The following is a 23,325-nucleotide window of genomic DNA, read 5'->3' on the forward strand; positions in this document are numbered from 1 at the left end:
CAGCACAGCTATTACATCAGATGCAGCGATACATGCTGGGTTTGCACACTGCGTGCAGTGTTCTGATTTTTTTTCTCGATATGGGCATAACACCAGGTACCCTAAATGGTCAACTTAGCAGTGAGGCTGGTTACGTGGGAGCCACAATGATAACCAAAGGGCTGGATATGAAGCAACTGGTCATCAAACAGCAAGATCGTCATGCAAAAATATTTGAAGTCCATCTCTTCATCATGTATGTCCCCCACTCACAAGAAAATTATTCTCTCCCTCCCTTTGCATGTTTTGGTTAATGACTCGGCACAGACAAACATACACTATTGAGCAATATAGCAAAACTGTGCAGCAAGTCTATAAAGCAAACAAAAGAAACAAAAGCATTTGCTGTAAAGCAACTGGGGCAGTTAGGGTAAGAATGCCAAAACTTAATTGAATCCTCTTGTCGTTTACTGTGATAAAGTAATAATGCATAGGCCTACTGTACTTTGTTATGGATTTAAAAAAATAATTATAGAGGAGAGTAGAGGACAAGGAGAAACTGGGTGAACTGTTCCACTACTGCTTCAATATCACATGTGAAAGCAATCATAATTATAAGCAGCATTATGACAAATGTAAATATAAAATAACTTCAAATACTGGAAGAACTTTTTCAGAGTATTAAATATGATGGATATTCCACAAAGTAGCAATGACTACAAGGAGTGCACACCATCACAGCCAAGTCAGAGAATGTACTGTTCTGTATGCCGAGAACATCCAAAATTCACGTATCAAAGAGTTCCTTTGTTTTCAAGCAAAACTAATTAAGATGGTAAGAAAGCACAATAACATTAAACTGTTTACTAGTCAGCCTACAATATCTAAGAAAAGCTGGTGCAGTACTGAGTTAATTCATGAAATGTGCACTGATACATATGTATTGTGCCTATGTGGCCACGTGGTAATACCCAAACTATTCCAAACCAACATTTGCACTGATTTGTGTTTTTTGTATCTCACATCCTCATACACCTTTATTGTAAGAGCATCCCTTATCTACGATGGAGCGTTCAATCAGAAGAAAATATGAAGTTGGTTTTAAATTAAAAGTCATTGAAGTAGCGAAAAAAATTGGTAATGATGCTGCTGCAACAAAATTTGAAGTGTCCGAGAACCTGATATGAGATTGGAGAAGGGAAGAAAAAAATGGTTGTATAAGTTGGGGTCTGATTTTATGATTGAAACCCGACTTATACCTGAGTATATACAGAAATTGCAATATTCATATATTGTCCTCCACTATAGGCACAATAATAATAAAAATAATAATAATCATCCATCTTCCTAATTTGCTTATACAGGACGGGATCGCAGGGCAGGTGAAGCCTATGACAGCAAGCATCAGACACAAGGCAGGAACACAACCTGGACAGGACAGGGCCTCAGGACACACGCACGCACGCAGAGGCCAATTTATCAATGTCAGTTCCGAGAAGTCTAATCAGGTTGAAGTTTAGTAAGATTAGTAGAGATGTTTAACCATAGGCGGAGTGATACTGCAGAGCTGTCATTCCTGCCTCACAACGCCAGGTTCTACATGAAGTTTGCATGTCTTCCCCATATGTTAATGGACTGAACGATCAGTGTCAGTGAATTTAGTCACTCAAAAACATTGTGCTTAGTTCTCTTACTACCAGATTCTCAGCAAGAGCTACTCATCTTGTGTTTCCAAAAATAAATAAATAGGTTAGGCAGATGGCATTGCCTCTGACTCCAAGATGTGACAGGCTGTGGATGAAGCAAGCTGTGGAAGATCAGAGAGCAAACAGTGGGGCTGGAGGACAACTTAGAAAAGAGATGCCACTTTTGTTAGTGGAGTAAACAATTACTCCCGTCCTATTCCTCCCAAAAGGGTCACTATATTTTTTCAGTGTTACATCTATCTCTGATAATGTGGTATCTTAAAAGTAGCTGAAGTCCAGAAGTGTAACTACTTTGTCAACTGATGTAATACTATATACCATCGGAAAATAGCTATATAGGTTTCCACAAAATAAATTGGATTACATCTATATTGTCACATATACTACGAGAACATTGTGAAATTCTTGTTCCAACAGTTGCAGGTAGTTGGATTGGACAGGGCAAGGAATGTATATACAAGTAATTAGGATATAGATAATGTATAATTAAATAAATACAAAACAAATTAAGAGTGGCAGAATGTCCTAATATGTATAGTGCAAAATAGAACTTTACCGATACATACAGTGGATTGCACAGATTAACAGTATGTGTGCACTGCCGTCTGCACTTTTTTCACTAAAGGAGAATTACACTTAACCAGCAAATGCGTACAGCACTGGGCAGGTAACATCAGGTTACCTAGAGTTTAGTGACTTTATGGCATATGGCAAGAAGCTGTCCCTGAAGCAGGTGGAGTGTGTTTAGTGAAGCTCTGGCATTTACTAGAAGACAGAAGTAAAAATGGGGAATGAGTTATAGACGGCTGGCATCAGAGATGATGGATTCAGCCCTCCACAGATATCAGATGGTGAGGCTGGAATGAAGCTGTGGAAGGTCATCCCCAATGATGCCTGAAACACTTGAACTCAAACATTTTAAGAGGTGTCCATATTCTTTTGGCCATACAGTATATAATAAATTATACTTAGTATTAGTCCAGTCATCAATTTTAAAAGTTCTCTTTATCAATCATAAAGAATTCTACAGAGTAAGGCTAATGTAATAGTGTGATTTTACTAAGCTTTTAAGTTAGAAATGCTGAGGTATTCATTGTTACTTTTCCATTAATATTTGAAAAGGCTTGGGGAAGAGAAAACCATATTTGCCAGAGTTACTTATGAGATAAGAAACTATATAATTACTGTCAAATATCTCTGCGAAAGACATGTATATATATATTTGTTCTCCTTAGGAAATCTGAATTCAAAAATATTTAAACATAAAAAGTACTTGATTAAAATTTTGTCAATAATAGCCCTACACTAAACTAACAGCATGATGATAAATTAAAGAAAAGCCCAGGCTTAAAAAAAAAACCAAAACAAGCAAGATTTGGATACTGGGTTCAGTAATGAGGTATAAATTATAAACAAAAAAATCATAGTCTAAACAACTAATATATTATTACAGAGAAACCACAGTAGAGTACTATGAAAGTTTGTTTTTTGTTACTTACCTCAAATAAGCCTTATCTCCCTGATCCTGAGCTTCTGTCATCATAAATACAGATTTCAATCTGAGCACCAGAATAAAGGAAAATTGATTAAGCAGTGAAAGAATATGTTCCCAAAGTAGAATCTGCATTATCAACTAAACATTTTAAAACATCCAAGTCAATGAGTGCAAGTTACATCTTTCTCTGTAGAAGGAATGTGTAGAATAATTTAAAAAAAATCTTCTATGTAACTCCAGAAGTTCGGTATTTCGATCCTGGCTTAGACACACTATTTGTGTTTAGTTTGCACGTACTTTGATTTCCATCCAAATTAATAAGACGAGCACGTTAGGTGGATTGGCCACTCTAAACTGGCCAAGGATAAGTGAGTGTGGGTACATGTATGAATGTGCCACGTGAGAAACGGGTGTCATATCCAGTGTTTTTTTCCCCCCTGCCTTGCACCTGAGACTGCCCTAATGGCCCTTAACTGGAATAAGCAGGTTTAGTAATGAATGTCAGAATTCAATTTACTTTGTTTTCCTTCATGTTTTGTCTTAAACCCACATGATAATCAAGAAAGGGTAAGCTGCATCCAGACAGATTCTTTACCATTTAAATCTCCCTAATTGTGGAATTAATTTGCACAACTGTTTGTGCAACTTTGTTAAATAATAGATTAGTTCTCAATAAGTTGCCCCTAATCGTCTTTTCTAAAGAAGGGGATTCCATTTTTACATTGTCCCCTTCTGTTGAATCTAGCTAGGCATCAGATATTACTGTCATTTTTACTTGCTCAGGATTAATTAGAATTTGGTAAAATAAAATTATAAGAGAAAACTACACAGAAAAAAAAAATAAAATTACAAATAACGCTCAAATATTTAAAGTAATTGCAAAAATCTCTTTAAAAACTTCTTGTTCATGCTAGTCACACATTCTTCTCATTATCTGAATATATAGTAGAAGCAGGGGAAAAACAGTTAAACCATAAGATTACAAAAAAAGACTTTCACTGATTGCGAAATTGGATAAAGTAAACATCTGCAGGCAAAATGAGAATGGAGGAAAGGACTCCAGGATTGAGCTTGATCTGCACCAAGCAACAACACTATAAGAATTTTCATCAGTGATGGAAATTCACATACAAATCTCCCTACTATAACCTCTTGCTTCTTTCTAAAATGACAATACTTGTTGGGTGTGTGTTGTTTATATAAAAGGTGATGGACAGGGCAGCATTACCCATTTTGTTACATTTTTGCATAGAATTCTTTCCTAAAAGGCAAACAGCCAGGTACTCTTAATCCCAGCTCAAGTGTCAAGTTTCTCTCCTCAGAGGGCCTCTTTGGAATGCAGCCTCTGGTCCTTATCTGATAAAGTGATCAATCACAAAGTGATAACCAGAGATGCCTCCTCGATGCACCATCTAAATACTTGATATGGGAAGAACAGCCATAATCTAATGATGGGCAACACTGACAGAAAAAACTTTGCACTGATATTTGCACCTAAGAAACCAATGGGAAATTGTCTGCTCCTTACTTTAAAAAAAATACTGCTAGCACTTTATCTGTACTCTCTCTACACACTCACAGCTCTCAACCTGGCATTAACCAAGCTCCATATAGCAGGATCCATTGCCTGGGGTTTGGCCGTAACAAAGGCTGGAGAGATCCCCTTTACCCTGAAGGTTAACCTGGTGCTAGAATGGAAAAGTGGAAGACTTGTCTGTACTGGAATTAAATGAAGGTGCCATTTGTATAAATCTTACAAAGGGACAACAAGTGCACAAGCGAAATACAGACCAAATGTAAATGTCATGCATAAAGATAGAAGTTGACTGATCAGCTGCACAACAGTTATTGTTCTTCGTTTATATATCAATATATGTATACTATATATATCTATATATACTTATCATCATGTCCGAACCACAACAGAGAAAATTTAAATTAGACTTTCTCAGAATTATTTATGAACTTTGTTAATAAATTGTTCATATTTCTGGTGCCACAACTGGAAGATGAAAAAACATCCCTTACACACACTACAATGGTTCAAGATTACTTCTTTAACAGGAAATCAAGTTTTTCTTTCATGGTATAATCAACATGTCAGTAATCAATTTCTTTAAGCTATTACACACTTGCAGGCAAAACATGCATGGTTAGACTAGGCTGTGAAGTTTTCTACAGAAAGGTTTAGAGAAATGAACCCTCTGACACACTTCAAGGAGATAGTAAGCATTTTCTACAATCAAATGTGATCTTGTCACTGAAAAAACACCCTTAAATTATGTGCCTGTATTAACAGGCCAGACATGTCTAAGAGGAGTAAAAGAAGCATTTTAACTACCCTAAGTTCTTGTCTATAAGCCGGACTCATGTATTAGCCGGAGACCAAAAATCATACGAATTTTTAAAATAAAATCGTATCATAGATAAGCCGGACTCATGGATAAGCCGAACGTACTATAACCTATAACTAATAGAAGGGAGGGAGGTCAGTGGTCTCACTCGCGCCCATTTAATTTCTTTAAGGGGGGAGAGAGTGTGAGATATTGCCGTCTCTCTCACTCCCCGCATGGCGCGGTTGGAGCGACCGGAGCGCGTTCTTTCTGCTCTGGGCGTCGCCGAGTCAACACGAGCGCGTAGCGGTCATTTAAATTGTGATTTTATATGTAAGCATATTTAAATATATATCGCGGATTTCTGCGGACAATGGGTCTTTTAATTTCTGGTACATGCTTCCTCAGTTGGTTTGCCCAGTTGATTTCATACAAGGGACGCTATTGGCAGATGGCTGAGAAGCTACCCGGCTTACTGTTCTCTCTCTCTTGCGCTGACTATCTGTGATCCTGACGTATGGGGATTGAGCAGGGGGGCTGTTTGCACACCTAGACAATACGGACGCTCGTCTAAAAATGCTGAAAAATTATCTTCACGTTGCTATCTTTTGTAAAGCTGATTCCTGAAAAGACATGCTGCACAGTGCTTCGCATACTTAAAAGCTCGAAGGGCACGTATTGATTTTTGACTGAAAAACAAACTCTCCCTCTCTCTCTCTTTGTCTGCTCCTGACGGAGGGGGTGTGAGCTGCCGCCTTCAACAGCTTTGTGCCGCGGTGCTTCGCATACTTAAAAGCCAAACAGACATATTGATTTGTTTGCTTCACTCCTTTGAAGAGGAAGATATGTTTGCATTCTTTTAATTGTGAGACGGAACTGTCATCTCTGTCTTGTCATGGAGCACAGTTTAAACTTTTGAAAAAGAGACAAATGTTTGTTTGCAGTGTTTGAATAACGTTCCTGTCTCTCTACAACCTCCTGTGTTTCTGCGCAAATCTGTGACCCAAGCATGACAATATAAAAATAACCATATAAACATATGGTTTCTACTTCGCGGATTTTCTTATTTCGCGGGTGGCTCTGGAACGCAATCCCCGCGATGGATGTATAAGCCGATATTCTATTTTTTCATTTTCACAACTTTTTTCCTTAGATAAGCCGCGGCTTATTGACAAGAACTTAGGGTATTAAATATATGGATGTGCAAACCACACAAAATCTGTTTTGAGAGTGAGTTAAGACATTACATATTTTAAATCAAACATCATTCAAGCCAATAATTCCAAGTATCTCAAATATTTATGCAAATATTCAAGAAAATAAACAAATACATACATGCTGGACACATAACGTAAATGCAAGTACTTTCAATCTGATATAAACACATACATACACTATACAGCACAAATAAGCACATACCATCCCAAGGAACATAAAGATATGCTTCACTTGCTTTGTTATTTTCCTGCACTTTTCTTGGCAACAATCGCTCATTACAAGGTGACAGTTTAAATGATGACTTGAATGTTTCAGGATGCTTCTCACAAGTCTGTACTTTTTGAATTTCTGCACCACTTTTGCTATTGTATTTTACCTTAATAGCAGTGATTTGTTAATCTTCATATACTCTATGTCTTTTGTAGAGTGAATAAGAAAATCCTTCTTAATTCTCCAGGCTACCCTGCCCCTGGTGATGACAGTTTCAACAGTAAATTTGGGAGTCATTCAATGGGTACCAATCATAATAGAAGGTGAACTGATTACACCTGTGTCATTGTAATACTTTGGCTGATTAATTACTCTTAACTAGCCTCATCAAACAAATTTTGGAGTTTCATTATGCAATTTTAATGAGGGTGTACTAATGACTTTTTGTCATTTAAAAAAACACATACAATTCTGATTAGTATTGACATATTTCAACGGAAATTGATACACCAGTGCTGCTGACACACTAGCATTATATGGAATCCCAAAATGATTCTTACTTGTAAAAAGAGGGATAGCTATATTTGTTAGCTTTCAGAGGAAGAGTACTAATTCATGTTATATACAGTTTTACAAAAGTTTGGTGGTGTCTTTTTGGAAGATAATGCTTTGAATGAACACTCTTGGATTCTACACAGATGAAAGAGATTACTGTAATTTTCTTTCAATTATATCAAGATGCCCCACTAACCACCAAGGAAGTTATGGCTGAAGGAATTTTGATACCAGCTGTAGGGCTTTTACAATAACCATTGCATCAGCTTTAAATTAGAATTTGTCCCTTCCATGTCACATTGTAAAATTGAAACTGCAGACGTTTGTGTCTGAATACTTTATTAATAAAGATAGATAGATAGATAGATAGATAGATAGATAGATAGATAGATAGATAGATAGATAGATAGATAGATAGATAGATAGATAGATAGATAGATAGATAGATAGATAGATAGATAGATAGATAGATAGATAGATAGATAGATAGATAGATAGATAGATAGATAGATAGATAGATAGATAGATAGATAGATAGATAGATAGATAGATAGATAGATAGATAGATAGATAGATAGATAGATAGATAGATACTTTATTAATCCCAATGGGAATTTCTACTATAACTCTAATGAAATTCAACTATTACTTGTAAAAACAAAAGAATAGCACAGTTTTATACTGTTTCTATAAATTCAACTTGAATACATTTTGCACTATTTTTCTGTTAATAACTGACAATTAGGTTGGGGTGAAAGTACAAAAGTCTGAAGAATTTTCAGTTTAGTTAAAACCTGTTAGGACGAAGAATTACTCCACTATTTCAGAGTTCATCCAATTTCTAAACATTTTTCAAATTAAAACAAAGCTCTGTGCTTGTTTATGTAACCTTGCTCATGGTCACACAGGCAGTCAGAAGCAATCAACTGAACTAGAAACCTCAGTGTTTAAAATTCTAATGCCCTTGCCAATACATAACACTGCCTATCAGAAGCAGGCAAGCATACTGTATATGGAAATTGTAATATTTTGTAAGCTTAAGCTTTCATTTAACAGTTATGCTCACACATAGGCAAATGCTATTGATTCTCAACATTCATGATAGGTTTTCACACGGAAAATTGCCAGTTTTAGTTTTGTAACTATCATGCACATGTGACCATGTTATTTATAGGTATATATCTTAAGATAGCTTTAATGTGCTGGAATAAAAAGTAAAAATTAAGTGATCCTGTTTCTATAATTACATCTTTAATTGGCTTGTACTCCTTCATGCATTTCAGTCTTTTGCCACCAACGAACGGTCAGGACCTATTTTCCAAATTAGATGTCTGACCACTGTTAAACTGCAGCTAACATTTAAGTTTAAAGTACAATACCTGAATGACTATGGTAGAATCAATTAGATTGCAGTAAATCCCATTAGAATTATCATAATGTATATTTCACATTCAAAGTGGTGTGCTTATCATAAATATCTTTAGTAACATCATAAAAATCTATATTTAAAAGTAAAAATACATATTGCTAGTTTATTTAGTGCAGAAGATAATTCTTTAAAACAATTAAATAATTTTCATGATAACACGACTGCTGTGTATTCCTGTGTATTCCCTGACATTGCTGAAAACATCTAGGGAAAATTAATTTTATCTTGGATGGAATGTAGTATATGCATGTCTGTCTTATTATCTACATTTTTCTGTAAGAATAATTTTCCTTATGTCCAAGAAGTGACAAATACATGAAAACATGCAAACCTAATTCTCAAAAAACAACAATAAGATAAACATAAAACCTGTTATATTATCATAATGCCAATTATTTTAATGTCAGGAAAACATATTTCCCTGAATATTTCTACCGGTAGCACTGTTACAATTACAGGTTTAATGGTATACCTTGCAATGTCCCGATAAAAGCCTAAACAGATTATTAAAGGGTATTTCTTTTACTTGATTAATCAAATACAGTGATCATCCCTTTGACCTTTTTTTTTATTAAAACAGATTAACACTTCTTGTACACCTAACCTGTTGATTCCACCGTAGCGTCAAATTAGAAATTCAATACATCACACTATGCTTTTATCGTTAAGCAAAAAAGTGACAATATAAATGAGATCAAGTGCTAGTCTATTATATTCTATTTGTTAGTAACAAATTATTCTCCGAGAAAAATGCTCCAGAACACATAGCACCGGTGACACTGTTTTAGTTGACAATCATGTTTTGATATTCTATCTGCACTTTCATATTCTACCTGCATTTACCTTTTGCAAAACACTTTCAAAAGATCAATATCAGACTGACTTCTTGTCAATATCCTTTTAAATAGCCCATACCAGTATATGTATTCAAATGCCTGTGTCAATCAACCCTGTTTTAGGTTCTTAAAAGGACACCTTGAAAGCAACTGCTGAAATGCTGCAGAATGAAAGACTGATATTATGTAATAAAAAGCCAATTCTGAGAAATATTAAACACTAATTTTTATGTGGGCAATTTCAGGTTCATGCCTTTTAAAAAAATATAAAAGTATAAATTCCCTCAGATGCCAAAGATTTTTATGGATTATAGCATTAAATTATAACTATCGACAAACTTACTTATATAAGGGATAATATCTACTAGAGAGGATATCAATAACCAAATGGCATAGGAAGAGTTAAATCTAGAAAAAAAGATCCACAAATATATTTCATTAATGTATAATTTTGAAGTTGATGGAGGAACATAGCAGAATGCTACAATGACAATCTGCATGTTATATAATGCAAAAACTTTCTTTTAATAACTTTAACATATGATTCATTTAATAAAGCAGCACCAGCCACTTACAGTGTGAATTGCATTGCAGATATTGACTAGCTTTTAAAAGTGACACCATATAAATACCACAACGAGAACACTGTTAAAACTCATTATTTTAGTAAATATACTCTGACAGGATTATTTTTGTTGTCGCTTTTAAGACAATGCTTCTCCTAGTACACATGTGCAGATATTTAGTTTGAAAGTAAATAATTTCCGAAGAGTTCATGTTGTTGCATCTTTGTAATAAAACTAAAAGCTTCATATTTAAACTGGTGTACTTAATGAAAACTATCATTGCTAGCACAGGAAATATACCGTATAACAGAAAGGTAAAATTAATCTGAAATTTAAACAATGACTAACCTGTAAAAGAAAAAGCAAATGCTTACAGGCATAGCAAGAAATTTGGTGCTAGACATACTGTACCAACTGAAGACTTAAAAACACTGGTATGGACTAATTAATGGAGTATTATTGAAAATGAAAAGGACCAAGTTTGTAAAGCTACCTGTTATTTGGTATTATGAGGGGAGGTACAGTTTCAATGGCAGACTACATCGTGGAGATCAAACAATACCATAATAGTATACATAAAATATGACATAACTCTTCCTGATGACGCATTAACTTTCAAACTGACGGAAAGTGCGTGTCTAGAAATTAAAGACAAACAGTTGGCTCTGACTGCAAGCTCAAGCCTAATTTTTGCCTGTGTGAAGTTACCGTTAAAGCACATCGTCGGCAAGAAAACAAATCTCACCTGCGCTTCCACTGAAATACAAATGAAAACTGATGAAGCTTATTTTACAGATCAAAAATAAACTGTCGTGATATCAGATGAACCATTCAAAATTCCCAATTAACTGGTTCAAATACATGAGGCAGGTTCAGAAGAAGATCAGTGTGCCACATGTCAAAGTACATTTCAATGGGCTAAAGATGGTCTGCATAAAAGTGAAAAGAAATTAACTAAGAGCAATAAATGGCTGACATAGAACAGAATAACACTATTATTTTCAAATGAATCCGCCTCGATTGGAAATTTTTTGTTTTGAAACCTTTGGGATCTATAGTAATTGATACTGCATGCACTTCAATTTGTTCATTCGAAAAAGCAGCTTGACAGTTTTGTGAGCGAGCTCAGAACTAAGCAGATAAGCTGACGGAAGTACCAAGCTGTAGAGTTTTTATATCTGGTATTGGAAAATATGAGCAAGCTATTAAAAAATGTTACAATTTCAGTGAAAATAAGACAAAGCAGGTGCAACATTGAAACAAGCAATCTTGGCAGACATTTCTTTGCCATTAAGCAAAACATCTTCAGGGAGCTAAAGTTGCACTTGACATTAAAAATGACAGGGCAGTAATGTTTAAAAAGTAAATTGAGTATAAACTGACCACTTCTGGGCATTATTGTATAAACATAATAACAACAACAACATTTATTTATATAGCACATTTTCATACAAATAATGTAGCTCAAAGTGCTTTACATGATGAAGAGAAAAAAAGATAAAGTAAGAATTAAAATAAGACAACACTAATTAACATAGAATAAGAGTAAGGTCCGATGGCCAAGGAGGACAGAAAAAACAAAAAAAACTCCAGATGGCTGGAGAAACAAAAATAAAATCTGCAGGGGTTCCAGGCCATGAGACCGCCCAGCCCCCTCTGGAGCATTCTACCCAACATAAATGAACAGTCCTCTTTGTATTTTAGGGTTCTCATGGAAGGACTTGATGATGATGGTCATGTAGACTTCTGGCTGTTAATCCATCAATGTAAGAACATCATGGTGCTTTGATTAGGTGGTGGTGGCGCATGTCGCCACCACAGAAAATCAGGAAAAGAAACAGAAGAGAGTAGGGGTTAGTACGGATTTTACAGCCACCATGAATAGTTATGATAATTGAATATACAGAGCATAAGGATTAAACTAAATTGAAGTTATGAGAAAGCCATGTTAAAGTAATGTGTTTTTAGCAGTTTTTTTTAAAGTGCTCCACGGTATTAGCCTGGCGAATTCCTATTGGCAAGCCATTCCAGATTTTAGGTGCATAACAGCAGAAGGCTGCCTCACCACTTCTTTTAAGTTTAGCTCTTGGAATTCTAAGCAGACACTCATTTGAGGATTTACAGCTACGATTTGGAATATAAGGTGTCAGACATTCCGATATATAAGATGGAGCGAGATTATTTAAGGCTTTGTAAACCATAAGCAGTATTTTAAAGTCAATTCTGAATGACACAGGTAACCAGTGATTTTCTTTTCCTAGTTAGAATTCTAGCAGCTGCATTCTGCACTAGTTGCAAACGATTTATGTCTTTTTTGGGTAGTCCTGAGAGGAGTGCGTTACAGTAATCTAGTCAACTGAAAACAAAAGCGTGAACTAATTTCTCAGCATCTTTCAATGATATAAGAGGTCTAACGTTTGCTATGTTTCTTAAGTGAAAAAATGCTGTCCTAGTGATGATTAATATGCGATTTAAAATTCAGATTACAGTCAACAGTTACCCCTAAATTCTTTACCTCCGTCTTGACTTTTAATCCAAATGCATCAAGTTTGTTTCTAATAACCTCATTATATCCATTATTGCCAATCACTAAAATTTCTGTTTTCTCTTCATTCATCCATTTAGAAACACAAGTGACACATTGTGTTAGTGAAACAACAGAGTCGGGGTTGTCAGGCGCGATCGATAAATACAGCTGCGCGTCATCAGCATAGCTGTGGTAACTCACGTTATGCACCGAGATAATCTGACCGGAAGCATGTAGATCGAAAAAAGCAGCGGACCAAGGATAGAGCCTTGTGGAACACCACATAGAATATCACGTGTCTTTGAGTTGTAATTACCACAACAAAGAATTTGCTACCTGCCAGGTAGAATTCAAACCAATTTAAGACACTGCCAGAGAGGCCCTCCCATTGACTAAGGCGATTTCTAAGAATATTGTGATCAATGGTGTCAAATGCGGCACCTTTATAATAGATAAAGGACAAGCAAGAAATAGTTCATGAAAAGTAAATTATGCCAATCACAGAGCATGTGACAAAAGAGCAGAGAAAAAATTTATGTTAAAGCTTCACAAGCCATTTGCACATACCTCAGCTGATAAACTACTGAAGCTGTTGCACTTCTAGTGGTAATGACACAGAATGTATGTCTTATCTTATAGAAAATTATTATACACTTTGCTAGATGTGCTGGAAGAACAGCAAGCCTAAGCCAATTGTGGGCTAGTCATTGGTCTGAAAACATGAGACTGTGGTCATGGACCCATATGAACCAAATGTGTAATATCTCAACATAATCAGTTATTTCACAAGTTTTAGAAAAGCACTATGACTTCATGAAAGCTTCTCAAATTGTAAAGCATTTTATCCATTATTTTGTTAGGAGTAAAAGATAATTCAGTCAACATAGATGTTGAAACAGACACGGATAGTTAAACAGAGGCTAATGATATTGGAATAGAATCTGTTACTGAAAAAATTGAGGATATTCAGTGACCTTGCACAGTATGTATGTAAACCAGGACAAACTATCAAAATACAATGTCAGAGACAGAGAAATCGAATATAAAATGGGGACCACAGGCTCAGCTGATTTATCAAAAGTTTTGACAGTCTTAACATTGAGCTAACAAGATAATAAGTAGAGCAGACTTTTCCTTAATGAAGATGTATTTGAAATCAAAGACATGTTCTTTGATATAGCTAAACAAAATGAACGCTGCAACTGGAGATAAAAACAAAGCTTTTGAGGACATTTTAGATCTTGGGCAAAAATGTGTTTTCACAAGATGTGTATCAGCCTCAAAAGAGACACTAGCAAGTATACTCCCTAAATGCCTTCTTAAGGCTAGATATTTTTAATAATTTGGTAGGGATGAACTTCCAAAGGATTCACCAAAGTGATTTTCTGAATCTGTAAGATTACATCTAACTGTTATTTTTCAAAAGTAATGGGAAGTACACTCCATAGATATAAAATCTTTATTTCTGAAAGGTACAGAACTGCCTTGAGATATTTATATTTGGCCTAGAAGTGAAGGTAAATGTATGGGAATATAGTGGAAGCTGAAAAAGTACATCAAAGGGTTTACAAATGAATCACTATTTTTAAAACAAAAAGAAAAATATTAAAAAGCATAGTGTGAAAAATGACATTAGTAGATCCCGCAGTTTTCTTCTGGTTGGGCAGACATGGCAATATCTATGGACTACTTGCTTCTCATGCTGATGACTTTAGTTAGGGGGAGGCTCAAAAGACCGAAGAACTAGATTTCCATATTTTAAAACTGTGTGTCAGAATGGATACAAGGAATATAATTTTTATTATTAAGGAATGAAGGTGAATATTTCTGGTGCTGTTATACACTTGCAACAGGAAAACTACATCTAAACCTCTATCACATTCCAATAGTTGCTTCAACAGCCTCATAATGTGAAGGGCCATTTACAGACATGAAAAAAGGATCAACTATCAAAAATAGAATAGATTCAATGGATTGCTTGGCAAAGCAGGCCAGATGAGATGTTTGATGTCTGCAACCTCGTATCCAACACAAAGTATGCTACTGTCCATCCATGAGACAAACAAAGTAGTGAGGAAAATGAAAATTGTCACATTGAAGTCACATTGAAATCTCAACAATTAGAACATGATGACCTGTTTAGTGATACCCCTCTCGGGAATTTGGCTAATGGTGGTACCCAAAGCAGATACGTCTTTGCATTAACGGAGTGAAGGAAGTAAATTCTCACAACCCTTCTGGCAATAAGGATTGTTCAGAGCACTATTGCAGGAGAAATGCCTTTCTTGACAGATGGAATCTATAATGCAATGTTTTGTGCATCAGCAACAACTACTTACTTGTGAATGCCATCAAATCTACCAACATATGTTACAGCAGAAAGACAAGACACTTACTCAGTTTTATAACTTAACTGTTGCAGTCTAGAAGATCAGATCAGATCAAACACTTTGGTCAGGAACAAAGAAGTAGCTGCCTAACTTCTTGACCAAAATGGGTGCATCTGCCCGAATGTGGCTGAAAGCTTTAAATGAAGGGATATGGCATTTAAAATGAGAGATATACATGTTTACATTCTCCCCCCAAAAAAAAAAGCATTGCTAAGTTCATTATTACGGTACACATACTCAGATTGACTGTCGTTGTTGTCACACTTAGGTCAATGCTCTTCCTAGTAGACATGTGAAGGTGTAGAATTGGAAAGTAGAGATTTCTGAACATTTGCATTTCTGCAAGTATGTAAAATTCATATTAACACTTTCTACATTTGTGATCAATACATCATTTACACCAGGGTCTCTTGACCTTTCTGGTGTTGTGACTCACTTGCCACAAAAAGAAACATTTTATCTAGGTGTCCCTATGCCAAGGCTTGCTGAGGGGATATAGTAAGGTGTATCAATTTTACTTAGTCAGTAGACTTATTGGGTGAATGTAATTTCACTATTGTACAGGTGCATCTCAATAAATTAGTATATCATTGAAAAGTTAATTTATATCAGTAATTCAATTCAAAAAGTGAAACTTATTCATTCACACAGTTGTATATTTTAAGCGTTTATTACTTTTCATTTTGCTGATTATGGCTTACAGGTAATGAAAACTAAAAATTCAGTATCTTATAAAATTAGAATATTGTGAAAACGTTCAATATTGTAGACTCATGGTGTCACACTCCACTCAGCTAATTAACCCAAAACACCTGCAAAGGTGTCATAAGCCTTTAAATGGTCTCTCAGTCTGTTTCAGTAGTAACACAATCATGGGGAAAACTACTGACTTGACAATTGTCCTCAAGATGATCACTGACACCCTCCACAAGGGGGGTAAGCCACAAACGGTCATTGCTAAAGAGACTGGCTGTTCACAGAGTGCTGTATCCAAGCATATTAATGGAAAGTTGAGTGGAAGGAAAGAATATGGCAGAAAAAGGTGCACAAGCAACAGGGATAAATGCAGCCTCAAGAACAATACTCGCTAACAGTTTGAACATTACTTTTATTTAGATCCTCTCAAACAACATGTTTGTGGTTGTAAGGCCTTTAAATGTTTATTAATGGTTAGTTAAATTCACTTGGGAATTTACAGTACTACATAGTATAAAACATAATGCGCCTCCAGTGTCCACATTGTGCCAGAAGTGCTATTTTGCATTGAGATGATGCCCCACCTGTGTGCGTCACTTATGCAGTGTAAGATTAGCGGGTTTGATTGTCAGTCTTAAAGGGCATTTGTTTTTTTACCAGTTCTGTGGTTAGTTTGTACTAACCAATCACAAGGCAATCCACACCATTTTTTCTTCTTTATATGGTCAAGTGTTATTCAGTCTGATTGTAAAAGTGGTCCTGAAGATTCTGATTGACCAGTACTTGCATGTGTTGTTTTATGCTAACCTTATTTTCACACTGAGATTGTCTAAACACCAGTAGAAATATTTTACACAAATGCATACTATTTCCAGTGGTAAGATTGGTCTAGTGTCAGATCACACATATCTCATATGAGCCACTCCAGGACTCACTTGATACCACACCAGGCTGTCCATTTCCTAAGGGTCTCAGTATGGTTGTTCTGGTCTCCACACAGGGAGTGATTAGCGTGTTTACATCTACTTAAATGAGTCAAACTAGAGAGGCAGATGCTCCAGAGTAAAAGAAAATCACTCCAAAGAACCTAGGTGTGAAAATGCCTCAAGATTCAATGATTTCCAGATGTTTTCCAAGACATTTAACATTTTCTTCAATTTCAAGGTGTATTCCATAATTAGAATATTGTTTTGTTTTCCAGGTTTTCAAGAATACACTGAACTACTATGATACCAGGCACTAAAGTAGTATTTATACTAATGTTTAGGTTTTACTGCAAGCTGATGTCAACATTTGAGTTATTTGAGAAAGACATACTTTAAATAAAAAAGAACCACTTTCAAAAGGTCATTTTATAATGTTTTGATCTATGCTGTCCAACTTCTACAAGGGCAAGATGAAGTCAACAATATTCTGACATGGCACCTGCTAAGCTCAAGACCACAAAGCACTACATAAGCAACAAAGAATATCACTGGCACACAGCTGTCCTCTGTTCATAAATAGACATAAATAACACATTGTTTCAGACAGACAAACTGGTAATGACTACGGTCATTTTGTATTGTCGCTTTTGTCTCTCCTCTCTTCCAGCAAATGGTACAAAAGCATTTACACTCACACAAGTACATTCAGGGGCAGTTTTAATTCACAGGTCCATTTGTTGATATCATACTACTGTTGCAACTCAGAGAGACAAGCGAATAACAATTTCATTGTTCTGTGCACACATGACAATAAACAACAAACTTAAAGTTTAGCTCATTGACAGAACAAAGTATTTTTTACTTTATAGGTGTATCACATAGTAGACAGGAGTAAACAATGACTGATATTTTGTCTGCTTGGTTTTTTTTTTATTCATCCTTTATTTGCTAAAAATGTAATGCACAAGAAAGGACAAACATACATACTATGAAATCTCTGGTCTCTCTGATGTCATTCCAAACATGGAGAAGGTTCATAAGGCAATCCTGTTACAGTACTCATGTTTTTAGGTCTTCCTTCTATTGTTTATTTGCTACTGGTCAAATAATATACAACTGGAAATTACATTTCCTTCATATCACACCATCAAATAAACAGTAAAAGAATTGCTAGCAATGTTTCCTAGCTGGTTTTGATACTAGAAACTGGAGCAAAAAGCAACCCAAAAATAAAACCAGAAAATATGGAGTTAATTTTTTTTGGCAGTGCATTTCTTTTTCCAAAAAGGATACCACTCGAAGGCCACGCTCGATTGGGTCTGTAAGAAGCAAACCTCTGGGGGCATAGATCTTATCATTTTGTTCTTGAATGTATTTGGCGATCTTCTTCAAAACCTGCGGGATAAAAGTTGGAACAGACTCTTATTTCATTGTACTTCGCATAAAAAGCAACTCCAGCAAAGAAACTATGTAGCTTAAGTAATGTAACCACAACACATACAACAAAGAAATACTATTTTAATGAAACCTATAGCATATAATTAAATTCCAACTTGTTAGGTTTATAAGTTAGAAACACAAACATTTTGAGCCATGACTTACTTTTTGCTGCTTCTGTCCAATAAGCTTGTTAAATACTGAAAATCAGAGCATCATATTACACAAGAATATGCAAAACTGGCTACTGCTTGTCAGATATATTAGTTATGGCTTTCTGCTAGGTCAGAACATCTGCGGGATATCAGTCAATCAGATAACTTACAGCTTAAGAATACCATTAAGCATAACAGGCATTAGGCAGAGACAGTGACCTACTAATGACAGTAAAAAGGTGTCTGAAAATGTTAATTTGTACAGTTTTATTACTTAGTATTTAAATAACTATATATATTATATATATATATATATATATATATATATATATATATATATATATATATATATATATATATAGCATTAACTGGTCCTAATGCTAGTGATTTTACATTTTAAGCTTTGAAAAACTATGTCATGCTATATCTACAACCCTTTACAATTCGATAGTTTGAACACAACTATAGACATTTTTGTTGGCCAGTTTAATCCGTTTACCTCTAAGCCCAGCCTTTCAGTTAACCTTTAAACTGCCCTGTCTTGTGCATTGGCCACAGTCCAATATAATTTGATAACCTACTGTAAAAGTACTGTGAGATTTCAGCCCTAACTATTAAACCCATCTTGAATTCATTATGTTTTGGCTGGGTTACTGCAACTCTCCTTTCAGTGGCCTTCACGAACAAAGTATTTAACAATAATACAAATAGATAAAAATTCTGCTACCATTTTGAGTAGAAACTATGTGGGGGGATCTTTATGATTTGAAATAATTGCTTGCATAGTAGGGGTTTATTCAGTATTAGTTGTTTATCTGATTCTCTTGGATAAAGTATCAACTACAAAGATGATAATAAGTTAACAGTAATAGGATGTGAATGCTTTAAACATTTTTGGTAAAGTTACCCCAACAGCAATGACAAAATTGTGAGATTACGAATTCAGTAGAAAAATAACACCTAATTTACATAGATAGTAGAAGATGCATTGTTCTTTGGAAAGTAAGCAGGCTTAGAATAAAAAAAGAAAATGAACAGACCATCATCATAAGTGATGAGTGAATACTGCAATATAACATGCAGTAATTTTTCAAAACAGTAATTAATGAAGACATTTAAAACTTTCAATTTTGAACACTCAACACATCAGATATGAATGTAACATCTCTACAAAAGATGTGATGTTTGTTATCTGAGCAAAGGAAAGCAATCACGAGAAGACATAGGAGCTGTATTGTGTGCTAGTACATCTTAACAAGGAATACAACCAAGTGCCATGGCGTATAGTGGGGTGGACACTGTAAAATTCACATATAAGCCTGTCACCTAAACTTATAAATTACTTTTGAAAGTTCCATATTAATAGGGTGTTGTACCATGTTAGCTATTATGGATGCAATGAATAATCAAGCAAAATGACATCTTTTATTGGTTAACTAAAAAGACTATGATATGCAAGCTTTTGAAGTAACTCAGGCCTCTTTTTTGCCTGAAGGGGCATAAGTTGCCTTGAAAGCTTACATATACCAATCTTTTTAGTTAGCCAATAAAACGTGTCATTTTGCTTGACTTGTCAATGTCCCATATTAAAATATTCATTAATAATTTTTAAGAAATTAAATTAATAAATTAATACTTTATTTGTTCAGAGTGTTTTACAGAACCTATGGAACCTTGGGCTGGATTAACAATTTATTTGAGGATAAATTTTGAAAAGCTGGTGAAGATAGCACATAAAAAGCACAAAAATGCATTTGTACACTTTTGCTTTAAGGATAAGTATAAACTTTTGAACACTGTGGTTCTCTAATGAATATGGTTAACTTACTAACCAAATGTCCTTTTAAAAAATTTTTTAAAACATTTCTCCTCTATCTGAAGTTACAATTAGTTGATGAACCAACTGAGATTCTACTGAAATTCTAATAAGTGTAATGCATCTTCCTCACTTTTACTGCACCATTTTCAACAAAATCAAGACAGTGATTAGAAAAAATCCTGTTAATATTTGAACCATGTACACATTTGAAATTAGGACACAAATGGGAAATTTCTAGTCTGATGTAAGTGAACATGTGTCTAGGAGAAGTAGCAGAGTAGAAACTATGTTTTTGATAATAACTTAAAAATATTCAGTTAAGTTCTGATGCTCAGAGTGCAAGCTGTAGATGTTGGCAGTAAAACAGATGGCACAGGAAAATCCTTCCACTGTTGAACTCGCAATCTATTTCAGGGTCAAAGGGACTCGAGCCTAGGGTTGATTCATGTGACTAAGGAAGACATAAATCTAGAATAAACACCCAGTCCGTTATAGAGTGTTCTTACATAATTTAGTATTGGCAATTAAAGTAGAAGAAAATTGTTTTGAATAAAGATGACAATTCATAGATCACAGAGTAAACCCACATAACTGACCAAGCGTCCTTAAAATAAAGTTTAAACAAATAGAACAGGGAGATGTACAGTGTATTTTATAAAAATAAGATATGGTCAAAGAAGGTACAGCATACAAAATATTGGTTTTATATTCTTGTTACAGTTCTTGGAATGGTTCTACTATATGAAACACAACAGACAAATGAAATTATTAAAAGTTCCTGCGGCGAGACTGCAAAGCCATTTACAAATCCATACATAACCCTCTATAACTAAAAAGAACTATCAAGATAAAGGTTGATTTTCTTTCTCCCGCCAGTTGACTAGAAGAAGAAATAAAACAGATCTGAAAATGAAACAGTATAAATAACAATCTTGCAAAATGGCTGTTGAAAGCAATGGTGAAAAACTCATGAAATAATTTAACAGAACAAATGTTTATAAAGACATCAATTTTAACAAAAACCAAGGACTTGAACATGGGTAAACAATCTGATAATAGGTGAACTGCTTAAACAAGAATCATTATATTTATAGGCAACATCAATGAAGTAAAAAAAAAAAAAATAATAATAATAACAATCCCAGCAAATTTTATATGGCAGGATGCCATACACAATTTAACCTCTGGATGGCACCATTAATATACCTTTCAACTAAGGAGTAAACATGGATCTGCATTTCACAGATTATTCAGTAAAACAATCCTATGTCTGTCTAATTCTGAGATATTCTGCAAGTTTTTATACAGTATTTAAAAAAAAAATTCATTTTGTGAGCAGAGATAGCGGTATGAAAGACACACAGAAGCAAAACGATTGTACAACAGTTAGTGACGCTGTCTGTCTGCTCCATAGGGTCACAGGGGTCTGCCGGAACCAATCCAGGCCAACACAGGGTGCAAGGCAGGAACAAATCCCGGGCAGGGCACCATCCCACTGCAGGGCGCGCACACACACACACACCAAGCATACACTAGGGACAATTTAGGATCGGCAATGACCTAACCTGCATGTCTTTGGACTGCGGGAGGAAACCGGAGCACCCAGAGGAGACCCACGCAGACACGGGTAGAATATGCAAACTCCACGCAGGGAGGACCCAGGAAGTGAACCCAGGTCTCCTTACTGCGAGGCACTACCAATGCGCCGCGCTCCTGCTCCACAGTCAATTCTTTAAATTCTGGACTGGATAGTGTCTCTGTAGAATTTGAAAGCTCTCCCTAGTACCATGTGAGCTTCTTTCATTAGTCTTGCTTTATTCCACATCACAATACAGTAGAACCTCTGGTCATGAACATTTCCAAACACGTATAAATCGGGTTACGATCAAATAGTTTGCCAAACTTTTGCATCTGTTCATGACCACACGCTCTGGTGGTGAACAAAAACACTGCCGGCCAGTTTCCCTACGCGTGTTCATATGCGCCAATGATTTCCCATTCTCCGTTTCCCATTTTCTTTTGTTTGCATATACAGGGCGTAACAAAACAGCTGATGTTGCAAAAGGAGTTATAATGTTAACCAATTAGAAGCCTCAAGTGCTGGAAGAGGTGGAAAAACTGTTGCTAGTGTGGTTGAACGAGAAGCAACTTGCAGGGGATAGTGTAAGCGAGCCGATCATATGCGAGAAAGCCAGGAAGATTCATGGCGATTTGCTGAAAAAAAAAAAATCCCTCTTCAAGTGGCGAAGGTGAGGAATTTAAAGCCAGTAGAGGATGGCTTGAAAAGTTTTGCAAGAGAAGTGGCATTTAATTTTTTTTCCCTATGCTTAAAACTAATAAAAAAAGCAGCAGTTCGTAAGGGTCTAGAGCGAACTCTTACAATGTTAGTTTTCCTTGTTGTTCAAGGTTTTCTCCGTGTTATTCAATGTTTTTACATTTAGTTTAATATTACACTGTGCATTCTATGGTATAATTAACTATTTTTAAGCTTTAAAAATATATATTTACATACACTTCGTATGGTCTGGAATGGATTAATTGTATTTACATACAATCTTATGGAGAAATTACGTTTGGGTCCAGAGTTTTGGAATGAATTACGGTCGTGACCAGGGGTACAACTGTATACAGATTATATTGACCAGCCTCTTTAAAACACCCTGGCATAAGGCAGTGAAGGTTATGTAACACTGCAATGGACTGGTGTCCAATCTAAAGTAGATTGCTACCTTGCCACAACTCCCTCCTACTCAGAAACGGAGTATGTAGGGTTTCCGAATGTTATTTTCAGATAACTATCTAAAATGTTTTATTTGGTTTATAACCAAAACTATTTCTCTACTGCTGCTCACTATAAATCTACCTCAAAGTCAACTAATCACTTTTAAAAAGACTGAATCGGTTTAATAAAGGATGAATGTTTTGATTTCAATTCAGATGAACTGCTGCACTCATGCTAAGTCAATTTAGAATCAACAATTAATCTAATACACCGTTCGGAAGTGGAAGAGAAATAGGAGTACCTGGACTCAAAGCAAGTAAAAATTA

General features: G+C 35.4%; 1 protein-coding gene across 2 annotated transcripts in view; it reads right to left on the reverse strand.

The window, feature by feature from the left end:
- golga7 (golgin A7) overlaps positions 1 to 23,325 on the reverse strand; it is an 84,075-nt gene that overhangs the window by 12,593 nt on the left and 48,157 nt on the right. For both annotated transcript variants that reach the window (XM_028798904.2, XM_028798908.2), the window contains exons 4-5: positions 18,160 to 18,261; positions 3,185 to 3,244 (exon numbers count right to left, since the gene is read on the reverse strand). In XM_028798904.2, the coding sequence (XP_028654737.1) occupies positions 3,197 to 3,244; positions 18,160 to 18,261 (150 nt within the window). In that variant the 3' untranslated portion in view covers positions 3,185 to 3,196. The remainder of the gene's footprint in view (positions 1 to 3,184; positions 3,245 to 18,159; positions 18,262 to 23,325) is intronic.

This window comes from Erpetoichthys calabaricus, chromosome 1, assembly GCF_900747795.2.
Source record: "Erpetoichthys calabaricus chromosome 1, fErpCal1.3, whole genome shotgun sequence".
Taxonomy (NCBI): Eukaryota; Metazoa; Chordata; class Cladistia; order Polypteriformes; family Polypteridae; genus Erpetoichthys; species Erpetoichthys calabaricus.